Raw genomic sequence first — 14,585 nt, 5'->3', positions numbered from 1 at the left:
AGAGTCAAGTGTCTTTGCTCAAGGACACACACAGAAAAACAGAGCCAGGAATTGAACCTACAACTCTCTCACTCACTTTCAGACACTCTCTCACTCACTAACACTCTCACTCACTCACTTTCAGACACTCTCTCTCTCACTCACTCACTCACTTACACACTCACTCTCTCACTCACTTACACTCTCACTCACTCACTTTCAGACACTCACTCACTCACTCACTTACAATCTCTCACTCACTCACTTACACACTCACTCTCTCACTCACTTACACTCTCACTCACTCACTTTCAGACACTCTCACCCACTCACTTTCAGACACTCTCTCACTGACTTACACTCTCTCACTCACTCACTTTCAGACACTCACTCACTCACTTTCAGACACTCACTCACTCACTTTCAGACACTCTCTCACTCACTCACTTTCAGACACTCTCTCACTCACTCACTTTCAGACACTCACTCACTCACTCACTTTCAGACACTCACTCACTCACTCACTTTCAGACACTAACTCACTCACTCACTCACTCACTTTCAGACACTCTCTCACTCACTCACTTTCAGACACTCACTCTCTCACTCACTTTCAGACACTCACTCACTCACTTTCAGACACTCACTCACTCACAGACACTCTCTCACTCACTCTCACTACTTACACTCTCACTCACTCACTTTCAGACACTCACTCTCTCTCTCACTTTCAGACACTCACTCACTCACTTTCAGACACTCACTCACTCACTTTCAGACACTCACTCACTCACTTTCAGACACTCACTCACTCACTTCAGACACTCTCTCACTCACTCACTTTCAGACACTCACTCTCTCACTCACTTTCAGACACTCACTCACTCACTTTCAGACACTCACTCACTCACTCACTTTCAGACACTCACTCACTCACTCACTTTCAGACACTCACTCTCACTCACTCACTTTCAGACACTCACTCACTCACTTTCAGACACTCTCTCACTCACTCACTTTCAGACACTCACTCACTCACTCACTTTCAGACACTCACTCTCTCACTCACTTTCAGACACTCACTCACTCACTTTCAGACACTCTCACTCACTCACTTTCAGACACTCACTCACTCACTCACTCACTTTCAGACACTCACTCACTCACTCACTTTCAGACACTCACTCACTCACTTTCAGACACTCACTCACTCACTCACTTTCAGACACTCACTCTCTCACTCACTTTCAGACACTCACTCACTCACTTTCAGACACTCTCTCACTCACTCACTTTCAGACACTCACTCTCTCACTCACTTTCAGACACTCACTCACTCACTTTCAGACACTCTCTCACTCACTCCCTTTCAGACACTCACTCTCTCACTCACTTTCAGACACTCACTCACTCACTCACTTTCAGACACTCTCTCACTCACTTACACTCTCACTCACTCACTTTCAGACACTCTCTCACTCACTCACTTTCAGACACTCACTCACTCACTTACACTCTCTCACTCACTCTCTCACTCACTTACACTCTCACTCACTCACTTTCAGACACTCTCTCACTCACTCACTTTCAGACACTCACTCTCTCTCTCACACCCTGTCTCTCTCAATCACTCACTCTCTCACTCACTCACTCACTCACTTTCTGACACTCTCTCACTCACTTTCTGACACTCGCTCTCTCACTCGCTCGCTCACTCACTCACTCATTAATCAATGACTACATGAACGGTGCGATGCGTGACCTCTGAATATAAACAAATATAGCAGGGTCTGGGTTTCATGTTGCCTAGCAACAGCGCCTAACTCTGTCCGAGGTCGTAGTGTCGTGCGTCGCGTTGACAACACGTAAAGATTGTGTGCGTCACCGTTAAATGTTTGCTTAGTCAAATAACTTATTCAAAGTTAGCGTCGCGTCGCACGGCTCTGCAGCGTCGTCTCTGGACCAGTTCATTTGACTAATTGGTCCGAACTTCAGCCGCTGCACTGTCTGCAGAACCTGTTTCAGCTCAATGAGCAGAGTTAGGGTGTGTAGGTCTGTTAGTGCGAGTATTTTAGTTACAACTTAGAAAACCTGACCTGGGATTTCATCTACCACCGTCTCCTCGTCTGTCTTTTTATAAACAATGAAAAGTGGTGATTTTTCGGATTTTTGAGAAAAACAACAACAACAACAACACCAACACTCTCTGCAAATAACAAGCTGAATCTGCCAACACAGAAATCTGCCCGATTAACAGGCTGCCATTGATTTTGGAATTATAAGTAGATTTTTGGATTATAAATAGAATTTGGAAAAACAATTTTTAATTTGGAAAAACAATTTTAATTTGGAACTAGAAAAGCACTCAAAGAGCGCAGACCTCCGCCAAGGCAGCTCAGCCCCCCACAAAATAGCGATAAAAACAGTGATAGCGGCTACCGATCACGCCCTGGTCCCGTTGCGGACATTTGCTGAAAATTTCATCCAAATCCGTCCACGACTTCTCGAGTTATGTTGCGAACAGACAGACAAACAAACTCCGGCGAGAACATATAGCTTCCTGGGCGGCGGGCAAATTTAAGTAGATTTTGGGATTAGAATTAGAATTTTGAATTATAAATAGAATTTGGAATTATGAGTAGAATTGCAATTATAAATAGATTTTGGAATTATGAATAGATTTTGGAATTATAAGTAGAATTTGGAATTAGTAGAATTAGGAATTATAAGTAGATTTTGAGATTATAAATAGATTTTGAGATTATAAGTAGATTTTTGAAATTTTAAGTAGATTTTGGAATTAGTAGAATTTGGAATTATAAGTAGATTTTGAGATTATAAGTAGATTTTGGAATTATAAATAGAATTTGGAATTATAAGTAGATTTTGGAATTTTAGGTAGAATTTGGAATTATAAGTAGATTTTGGAATTTTAGGTAGAATTTGGAATTATAAGTAGATTTTGGAATTATAAATAGGTTTTAAACTCTCTGAATGAATGAATGAATGTGGTTTCATCTGAATTTTCAATCTTCTCACACGTGAGCAACAAAGGTCACATTTTCTTTTGTTTTAGAACACGGAGACTCAAACTGAAGAGTAAATGAATGAATGAATGAATGAATGAATGAATGATGTTTGCTGTTTGGTTTTATTGTGAAAAACCAGCAGGAAGTGACTCACTTCCCCCTTGTTTGAAGAGAGCTGGTTCGCTCTCTCGTCTCTTCACTGACTCTCTGAGCTTCATCATCCTCACATCGTTGATTCTGCAGTGAAAACGTGGGAGTTTAGTTTTTGCTGCTTTGTGAAACTTTGTTTGTTGTTCTCACAGAAATGTTGTTGTTGTCGTCGTTGTTGTTGTTGTTGCCGCTGCACTGCAGAGAGACAACAAGAGCTCGGCCTTAGAAGAGTCAAGGTGAGCAGGTTTCACTCCTTTCTTTATCTTTTCTTTCCTGTCTCACACGTTTACATTTTCATTCGTTGCCGTTTTAATCTTTCAATTAATAATAAAAAAAAAAGAATTAATTACATTTTTTTTTTTAAATTTAGACCAGTTTTCAAAGAGGTGTTATGTGAATTCACTCAACTGTTAAACCTGTTTTGTTTGTTGCTTCATTTTAAGGAAGTTTATTTAAACGCCGTCACTCATGCGTGAGTGTGTGTGTGCGTGTGTGTTTGTTTGTGTGTCTTTGTGAGGACCGTACAAACCTCTGAGGACATTCTCGTTTGTCTCTGCAAAAACAGCCGTTTGTGGGTTAAGACCTGGTTTTTGTCATAAACCCTGACCTTGTTGGGACCAGTAGTCCTCATGGAGACCAAAACCTGGTCCTAATGAGGCAGAACCAGCTGCTGGATGTAGAAGCTCTTTAACCCAAACTATATTTTTAATATTATAAAAATATTAATAAGAATAAAAACTATAATCAGGACATTATTATTATTTCTCGATATGAGGTCAAATTTAGAGGGTTTTTTTTCCCGCTTAAATGTTGTGTTTGTTATTTCGTAAATAAATAACAACATTTTCAGGTCTTGAAAGATTTCTAAAATATTTCTGTTATTTCTTGTTTTTCGACAGGTGCTGGAACACGTTTGTTAAAGACTGCATATGTAGAACTTTACTGGAGGATTTGGCGGAGACGTGTGAACGGGAGTTGATCATCTGCATAGAAGAGGACTCAAATACCAAAGTTCTGGTTCTTCTCGGTGAGTCCTGTTTTCTGTTATTCTGGTCCTGGTCCTGGTCCTGGTCCTGGTCCTGGTCCTGGTCCTGGTCCTGGTCTTTGGAACAGACTCCCTGAAAACCTGAGGAAATGTTCATATTATCTTTTACCTGAGATTTATTAGATTTAGTTCTTGTTTTATTTAATTCTAGGGTCCGACACAAATTCTTTCACTTTGTCCTTTAATGTCCTTTAACATTCTGACCTCACCGATTCATTTATTCACATTTAACCACTTTTGTCACTACTTGTGTTTTTAATGTCTCTTTCACGTCCAGTTTTACGAGTTCCATGATGGCGTTTCCTCTCTTTAGACTTGAGGAAATCACTGGACTGTAAATCATGATTATGTTGATAAGGGGAAAGTCCTCGTTTTGGACTTGCTCCATAATTATTATGGAGTTAATTATTAACCATAGGGAACAATTTGTACAAATAAACCAATATAAATCTGGATTTATGAATATAATATACGTGGGGGGGGGGGGGGGGGATACCTCAAGGGTCAGTTTTAGAAGCCACAAATGTTTGTTATGTTTATTAATGACATTTACAGACGATCCGATGTGTTAAAAACTCTGTTATTTGCGGACGACACCAAAATATTTTCAGTTTTCCCGTCTTTTTCACTGATCTACAGTTTCGGACATTGTTGGCTTTGATTCTTGCGTCGTACGTCACGCTCACGACACTTCCTGTGACGACACCCTCTGACCAATCAGACGCCGGCAGTCTGTCCACGTCACATTTTCGCTTTGGAACTAAAAAAAACCCAGCATTTTCTTACGATCACTGATGGAGAAGCAAAATAATTTTATTAGAGTCCTTTGGAACAAAAGTTCCATACGATGAAACTCACTCAGTTTGTCCACAGTGACGTCACGTCAGACATTAATCATTAAGACTGGAGTTAGGGATTAATCATTAGATTAGATCAACAGTCGAGCTGGAAAAACTGTCCTTGATTTGTTTTTCCCCTTCTTTAAAGCCACCGTCAGTCGATGAGATTGAGGAAGTTTTATAAATGAATCCATTATTATGAGGTTTAACCTTTCAACGGTTTATTCATTAAACTGGTCTAGTTTAGTTTCCTGTAACTTACAGTAGATCATGTTAACTAATTATATAAAAGCAGCAGATTTGTGACCGTAAATGATTAATTTTTAAATCTCTTTACTAGAAAACAGCCAGAAAATACAGGAAATGTTTACACACAGAATTCATATAACTACATACAAATACCTGTCTTTGGACAGTTATGCAATGTTTCTGTAATAGATATATAATGTATTATAGATATATATATTTATAGATAGGTAATATTGTATTTATACCTATTCTGTTACTAATGTGTACATTTTAGTCCTTAAGGCGACGAACGTAACTATTTATTTTACTCAGTGAATTATAAACCAGAGCACATGTTGAACATTTTAAACATCACAAAAATACAGACCAGTGGCTAATTTTGGTTCCTACCTGCCTGTGTTTTTTTTGGGGGGGGGGGGGGCGTATTGACGGTGACGACTGGAAATTGAGAGAAGAAAGTTGGACCTGTGTATTAGAAATATTCAGTAGAAAATGATTAATTACACTGATGTAGAATATGAGAATTCTCATCACAGAGCTGTTACCAATGTGTACATTTTATGTCCTTAAGGCGACGAATGTAACTATTTATTTTACTCAGTGTATTTTAAACCAGAGCAGATTGTTTTTTTTGTTTTTTTTCACTGTCATATTTTTCTCCATTATATTTATCATTGTTTTTACCAAGATAGAAATAATACTTTACATTAAGTGGTATTACCATAAAAACTACCTGCACATTAAAAACATGACGCCACATCATTACCTATCCTGAAATCGGGAAGTGTTAAATATGTGTAAATATGAAACTATATCATAAATAGTACAGTAATACTAATAGTTTTATCAGGAAAAAACAGGAGCACAGTTTTTTCCACCCTTCATGCACTCAAACTCAGATTAAAGTCGTCATTTTGCAGCGAACGCTGCTCGAGAGCTGCAGGAGCAGAGAGAAGTCACCACATCCGCCTGAAACCACAAACAGTCAAAGGTCTTTACATCGATGAGAAAATGATCAAGTAACAAATCCCCCCCCCCCCCCCACACACACACACACCACCACCGACACCTCCACCCACGCAAAAAAGTGTAATGAAAAGGTTCCTCTCATGTTTTATTGTCTCACGCATATACTGTAAATGAGGAAGTGGCTCGTGTGTCTTTTCCTACTTTGGAAATAGATGCTTTATTATTATTATAATTTATTTTTTTTCCAGTTCCTTTACTGTAAACAGCCTCAGAAACACTGTGTCACACTGATATGACTGTGTCACACATGACTGTGCAACTGTGTGGAAGTAAAGCTGCTTTAACATGGGTTATTCCTTTCACTGGACATTTACACTGGACACATGACTGATATATATATATGTATATATATATATATGTATATATACATATATATATATACACACATATATACATATACATATATATAAATATATATATACACACATATATGTATAAATATATATACATACATACATATATACATATATACACACATATATATACATATACAAATATATATACACACATATATATATATACATATATGTATAAATATATAAATATATATATATACACACATATGTATAAATATATATACATATATACACATATATGTATATATATATACATACATATATACATACATACATACACATATATATATACACACATACATATATATATACATATACATACATACATACGTATGCACATATACATATATACATATATACATACATAAACACATGTATACATATATATATGTATATATATATATTGTCAAGAAAATTAGTTTACAATGGGTTTTAATGGATGCCATTTATGTCCTTAAGGTGATGAATGTAACTATTTGTTTTAAACAGTGTAAAATTTCAAAATAACACAAAACTACAAACTAATGGCAAATTTTATGCGAAAAAAAATAGGATCCTCGAAGTTGCATGAAGGTTTACTTTTGTCAAATTAAGATAATAACATATATATATTTTATAATTTCTCTGCACAGAAACCGTTGGCGTGGACCTCGCCATTGCCGTCCCTGGGTTAGGGTGAGGTTTTTTTTTTTGTTTTTTTTTTTAAACCTCTGACACCGATCAGCGGATCCTGATGGAATCGAGAGGAAAGTACGACTTTACCGCGACGGCGGACGACGAGCTCAGCTTCAGAAAAGGCGACATTCTGAAGGTAGAGTGGATTTAAATCATGCTCATTATATTATATACAATATACACACACACACATATATATATTTCATTCACCACTTCTTGTTTTTCCCCTTTGTGAGCAGATCCTGAGTCCACAGGACGATTGGTTTAAAGCAGAGATGAACGGAGAAGAAGGTTTTGTGCCACAAAACTACCTGGAACTGCAGGCTCCCAGGTCAGAGGTGGTGACGTCACCAATAAGAATCTGAACTCTGATCAGTTTCAATTAACATTTAGTTTATTTTACCCTAGTTCAAATAACTTCAGCTTAAATTCTACACACGGGAACTTTGTTTTTCATAACGGATTCATGTGTCGATTGTTTTCGGTCACTTGTTCCGTCGATGAAACTTCAAAAATGGTGAAACTGTATTAGTTTTTTTATCAACAAAATTGTTCCGTGGAGCAAAGAAACCAGAAGAAAAGTCACGTTTCAGGAGCCGAAACGTCTGTTTTTAATGTTTCAAACGTCAAAATAGTTGACGGTTACCGTGGTCGTCTCTCCAGGTGGTTTCAGGAGAACGCCAGTCGCAACGACGCCGAGGATCTGCTGAGACACAAGGACGTCGGAGACTTCGTGATCCGAGGCTCGCAGAGTTCGCCGGGAGAATTCTCCATCTCTGTCAAGTGAGAAAAAACGGATTTTTATTTACTCCGTAATTTGATTTACTACTCATAGTTTTATCGTCTCGATTAAACTGGTCTATGGCTGGTTTTCACTTATTATTTTTACCATTTATGTTGCCGTTAAAGTTTGCTAAGAATGATCAAATTTCAATGAATTCTTAAAATGATGTCAAATGTCCTTTTTTTTTTGAGATGTAAACATGTTATATAAGTGAGGAGTGAATGTGTGTGAACGGGTGAAAAGTGTTGTGTGTAACGCAGCTTCGTCAACACTAGAAAAGCGCCATAGAAAAACAGACCATAATAGCAAGTCTTCTTCTTCTGATTTTATTTGGAAGTAACGAGTAATAACAAAGATAGTTAGAGCAAATGTGCTGGAGTGAAAAGCGAAAGTTGCTAGAAATATAAATAACAAAGTAAAGTACGAATACGAGAGTTGTTATTCCACGTCCTCATCAAAAAATGTAATAAATACTCATGTTATTGGCGATTTACTGAGAGATAATACCTTACTGTCCTTCCAGCAGTTACAGGAGACATTCAATATTCATAAGCACCATTTTTTGGGGGGGTATTTACAGATTCGGCACTTTGTGTCTTCACAAACCACCTCTTTCCCAACTAACATATCTTACAGTGAAGTTGAGAGATTTCTTCTCGAGCGCAAAAAAAACAGAAAACATTTTATAGCATCATTTTGCTCACTTCTTGGTTCTTCTGCCTCGTGCCATTTACCAGACATCTCTCATAAATGGGGAAAAAGACTTGAACAGTGAATATATTGAGGGTGATTGGCAGGCAACGATACGCCTTATCAAGTCCACATCTACTTGTAACCGGTTGCGAGAAACTCAGTACAAGATACTTCACAGGCTGCATATTACTCCTGTTATTCTAAACAAAATTGACCACTCCATTTCTCTCCTCTGTGTAACAAGTGCACCCTGGAAAGGGGGACACACTTCCATTACTTTTTGGGAATGTAAACTCATTTCCAGATTTTGGACATTTATTTCAAAAGTAGTCGGTGGGATATTTAAAACAAAAAATCAAGAAAGACCCTGGGGTTTTCCTCTTAGGACTTCCCTCTAGGGACTTGCATCTCACAGCATCACATTATAAGCTCTTTGAAAAACTCCTTCTAGTTGCTCGAAAATGTATACTGAAAGTCTGGATCAAAACTTTTCCACCTAGTATCACCCTTTGGTACAGGGAGGTCTTTAACATCCTCCCTCGTGAAAGGCTACAAGCTGTTGTAAAGGGTTAGGATGAGTTATTTCTAAACATTTGGACACCCTTCCTAGATTATATACCTGCAGATCTGAAAAATCTACTATTAATGGGCAGACAGTTTTCTGAGTGGGATAAGTCCTCCCCTTGTAATCCTCAAATTGAGGGACACAGATCGGCTGCTGATGACTGGTTACCCTCAACTCATGGTTACATGCTGCAGACTGGAAACAAGCTAGAACTGTACTTTTCCTTCATATGTCATTGTTCAAGATTCAAGATTCAAGATTCAAGATGCTTTATTTATCCCGAGGGAAATTATTGTGCAACAATTGGGAGGTAAAAGTGTAGATGTACAAGAGTTAAAAAGATACATTAAATAAAATAAAATAAAATAAAAATAATAATAAAAATAAAATAAAAATAAAAATAAAAATAAAACAAAAAAATAAAATAAAAATAAAAGTAAAATAAACAAATAAGACAATGCAACAAAGTGCCAAACAGAAGGAAAAACAGTAACTTACAACAGTAACTTAAATGCAACAATGCCACAAAAAAGAATCCAAAAAAGAATCACAGTCAACGTAGGTATATATAATATACAGCAGTACGCACGGAAATAAAATAAGTACAACTAAATATGGTGAGCACATGTTGAAAGTGATAAACAGTGATAAGGTGACTAATGATATCAGCATAGTGCAAACAAAGTAAAGTGATGAAGTGATATGGGTAAAGTGACATTTTGATCAGGACACAGTGTCTCCACTGTTCCTAATGCGGCCAGAAGTAGCTAAATTGTTATTATTATTATTATTATTATTATTATTATTATTATTATGGTATATGCATGTGTATAGGTATGTAGGTATGTGTATATGTGTACGTGTGTATATGCGTATGTATGTATGTATGTATATATACGGTATATATATATAATTTTATTTTTTTCTATATCTTTGTATAGCATGTGCTGTCTAGTGGGTCGGGGTGGCGGGTCTTATTTCTGTGTTTTGTATTATGTCTGTTTAAAAACAATAAATTGTGTTTAAAAAAAAAAAAAATAAAAAAAAATAATAATAATAATAAATGGGTGTAGTTCTCTACACTGGCCAGCAGAGGGCAGTCCAGCACAGGAGACAGGGAGTCCGCGGACATTCAGGGAAACCTGGTTCCGTCTCCGTCACCGATTGGACACTGAAGCCCAATTTATACTCCTGCGTAAAGTGCTCTGCGTAGCTACGCAGAGTCCTCTGCGTCGACGCAGAACCTGTCGAAGAGCCTCTGCGTCGTCTCCGGGTGTATATATATGACGGACACTTAATATTTTTTAAGTGTCCGTCACTCCGTCAAGGGACTACGGAGACGGCAAGAGCTGCGATTGGTCCTCAGGACATGCCGAGCTAAGCTGCTCTGTGCCGGCTCTCAGTGAGCGCCGAGCGCTACAGAGGGCGGAGCTGATCCCCGCCGATTTCGTCGCTGCCAAACTATAAATACGTCATATCTTAACACACACAGCACATGTTTAGACTCTAAATGACCAATTTCTCGCCTCAAATTATCTTAAAACTGCGTTGCGGGACACAGAAAAGTGAGAAACGGCCGATGTTTCAACAACAACAGTCTTTCTCCCTCGGACGCCATTGCTCACTGTAGCCAAAAGCACAAGACCTTGCGCAGCGTCCCCTACTGATCGGGCGGGAAATTGCAGCGCCTATCCGTCACCACGACGCAGAAGTATAAATGCTCGAGTGGTCTACGTGGTGACGCAGACGGATAACGCATACGCAGTCGGAGAAGTATAAAGCCCAATTTATACTTCTGCGTAAAGTGCTCTGCGTAGGCTACGTAGAGACTCTGCGTCGACGCAGAGACTGTCGAAGAGCCTCTGCGTAGTCTCCGACTGCACGAAATATTTTTTAAGTGTCCGTCACTCCGTCAAGGGACAACGGAGACGGCAAGAGCTGCGATTGGTCCTTAGGACAGGCCGAGCTAAGCTGCTCTGTGCCGGCTCTCAGTGCGCTCCGGGCGTCCTGACAGAGGCGGAGCTGATCCCCGCCGATAACGCCGCTGCCGAACTATAAATACGTCATATCTATACACACACAGCACATGTTTAGACCCGAAATGGCCAATTTCTTGCCTCAAATTATCTTAAAACTGCGTTCCGTCACACAGAAAAGTGAGAAACGGCCACTGTTTCAACAACAACAGTCTTTTTCTCTCTTTCTTTCTCGGACGCCATTGCTCACTGTAGCCAAAAGCACAACAACCTTGCGCAGCGACCCCTACTGATCGGGCGGGAAATTGCAGCGCCTATCCGTCACCACGACGCAGAAGTATAAATGCTCGAGTGGTCTACGTGGTGACGCAGACGGATAACGCATACGCAGTCGGAGAAGTATAATGTGGCCTTAACTCCGTCCTTTTTCCCCGTCCGCAGACATGAAAGTGACGTGCAGCACTTCAAAGTGCTGCGGGACAACCAGGGCCAGTACTTCCTGTGGTCAGAGAAGTTCACGTCCCTCAACAAACTGGTGGACTTCTACAAAAACACCTCCATCTCCAAGACCAGGGAGATCTACCTCCACGACGGCACGTCGGCCAACAGGAACGTCTCCATGGCTCAGGTGCTGCTGCTGACGCACGTCCCTGCTGTTTGTCCACCAGGGCCGGCCCTAGCACTTATGACGGGGGGCTCCTCCTCCTCAGCTGAATCAGGGCCCCCGTAAACCTCAGAGTAGCCGGTGCTCGATTATTATTACAAACGCAACACTATAAACTGAACTTTTTATATTATTTTAAACCAGCATCAGTTTTTACACGTTTGACCCCTTAAATGAACACAATAAATGAATTGTTTTTTTCAATATATTTCATGGGATAAAAGTGACAAACGGTTTGTTTGTTTGTTTGTTTGTTTACTGCAGGTAAAAAGGGGAAGTTTGCCTGAACAACACTCAGCTGCAGCCATCGTAGCCGGACCGCGACGAGCGTCAGACCAACCACACAGTCAGCTGGTAAATATATATATATATATACACACACATTTATTTTTATATATGTGCCTGTATATTTATATACATATATGGGTCTTTAAAGAGTATTTTCAAAATAGATGTAATGCATATTTTTGAGTCCAGAACAATGTTTTTGAACATGTCTCATATATTGAATAACTATTCTAACTGTTTTAACTCATTTTTTAACAGTATTTTTTAACTTCACAACAACAACAAAAATCAGGTGGCACAACCAAATATTTATAAAAAATATATACACATTCCTAATATTTATTTTAAAATTAATTATTTAGCAACTATCCCTTAAGGTGTCAACATTAGATAAACATTATTTTCTTTTACAGTAATTTAAGAGTTTTGCTCTCTGTTGGTCAGGTTTTAAGCTTCCTTTAAAACATCCAATTTAACATTTAAAGACAGGAAAATAATCACACAAATTCATATATTCAGTATAATAACTACAAACATTACATTTATAAACCATTTGGTCACTTTGACTTATTATTTATTGGTTTAAATTGGTTGCACCACCTGACAAATATCGGTTGCACCACCTGATCACATTAGTTATGACATGAAATATGCTGATAAAAAATGCATTTTCATTTCAAATAGTAACATGTGTTTTAGTCATCAGTTAAACCTAACCTTTACATTACATCTTTATGACGAGGATCGAGTACAGTTGGGTAGATGTTAATAAAACACGGTGACAGACTCTTAAGAGCAAAGTTCACTTTTCATTGTTGTCATTCATTGGTCTCAATCTTTGTGTAGAAGACACTTTAGCGCTGCAATTAAGGGAACAGATGCGTCAGATGAGCTGATCTCTTTCGTTAACTGCTCAAAGGGAGAGAATGTTCTCTGGTGTGAAGTGAATGTGGCAGGGAGTTCGTAATCTTCTCCGTGTGCAGCCAAGTTTCGCTTTGGCGCAAAGAGATTTTCCGTTGTTTATGGTTGGACCACCCTGACATTTAGGAAATGTAAATTGCTGGACAAAAGTTTTGCAGTTATTTTAGCAGCTTTAAAACTATTGATATCAGTGACAAAACATTACTCAAAAGACTTCAAACATAAAATAATATGTGTGCGTGCGTGTGTGTGTATCAACTGTAGTCGACTGTAGTGACGACGCGGTTCTTACCTTCTTCCAGGTGAAGAGAGCAGGTCTGGAGGAACGAGCTCACACCATCGGTCACACGGGGAGAAACAGCCCCGTCATGTCTGCGGCGAGCGTTCCACGCCGTACGTCTGAGACGATGCCTCTGCCTCAGGTCAGCCTGACGACCTCTGACCTCAGAGGGCACACAAGTGCATATACCTGATAGACACATATAGAGTTCTGAAACTATACATTTTATACCAGGAAATGACTTTTGATACTAGTAAATGTCATATACTTCAGTAATATTATGAAAACGGTGACTTCAGTCCAGGTAATATCACTAATAAGCACCTGTAAACATTGTAAACAGGGACGTTTGTTTTCCATTCTCCACAGAAAGCGTCCGCGCCGCAGGTGAAGGCGCTCTACGACTTCATCGCAGAGGAAGACGACGAACTGGGCTTCTCCTCCGGCGACGTCATCGAAGTGCTGGACCGCTCGGACGTGTCCTGGTGGAGAGGACGTCTGCGAGGGAAAACCGGCCTGTTTCCTGCAAACTACACCAGCACACAGCTGTGAGGAGAGAGGATTTAAAAAAAAAAACAACAAAAAAAAAAAAAAACACTGTCACACGCTCACTCTGCAGGTGATGAACGTGTGACTCATCCTGTTTCTGCAAACACATGACGACACATCAGCAAAGACTGCAGTGAAGTGTGTGTGTGTTTTTACACTGACATGTTTGTGTCACGCGTCGGTGAATAACATCTGTGTAACCACGTGGTTGTACACTGGTATTTATTTGAAAAATGCTCATTGGCCAATGAATGGATGAATGGTTTCTGCTCAGTGTTTTTATGTTTTTATACTGACACACACACATACATATATATATATATATATATATATATATGTATATATAAACATTAAAAATATATTTTTAAAAAATATAAAAAAAATATTTTGCAGACTGCAAATCATGTTTATGTTTTGAAATCATATTTCGTCATGTGGCGCCACCTACTGCCGTCTACCAATCATTGCAGTCAGTAGAGTCTCAGCTGCCGAGCAACCACAGGTTGCCAGTTAC

General features: G+C 39.0%; 1 protein-coding gene across 1 annotated transcript; it reads left to right on the top strand.

Annotated features, from left to right (window-relative positions):
- Nucleotides 1-7,409: 7,409 nt before the first annotated feature.
- On the top strand, nucleotides 7,410-14,074 carry grap2a (GRB2 related adaptor protein 2a; the record flags this gene model as incomplete). The annotated part of the gene is made up of 7 exons (XM_083896212.1): nucleotides 7,410-7,487; nucleotides 7,591-7,682; nucleotides 8,015-8,134; nucleotides 11,811-11,997; nucleotides 12,298-12,387; nucleotides 13,545-13,664; nucleotides 13,892-14,074. 7 exons carry the CDS (start codon nucleotides 7,410-7,412, stop codon nucleotides 14,072-14,074), a joined length of 870 nt encoding a protein of 289 aa, XP_083752338.1.
- Between the last annotated feature and the right edge of the window lie 511 nt (nucleotides 14,075-14,585).

Source organism: Microchirus variegatus (assembly GCF_963457635.1).
Source record: "Microchirus variegatus genome assembly, chromosome: 10".
Lineage (NCBI taxonomy): Eukaryota > Metazoa > Chordata > Actinopteri > Pleuronectiformes > Soleidae > Microchirus > Microchirus variegatus.
This window is presented reverse-complemented; position numbering and strand designations above follow the sequence as displayed.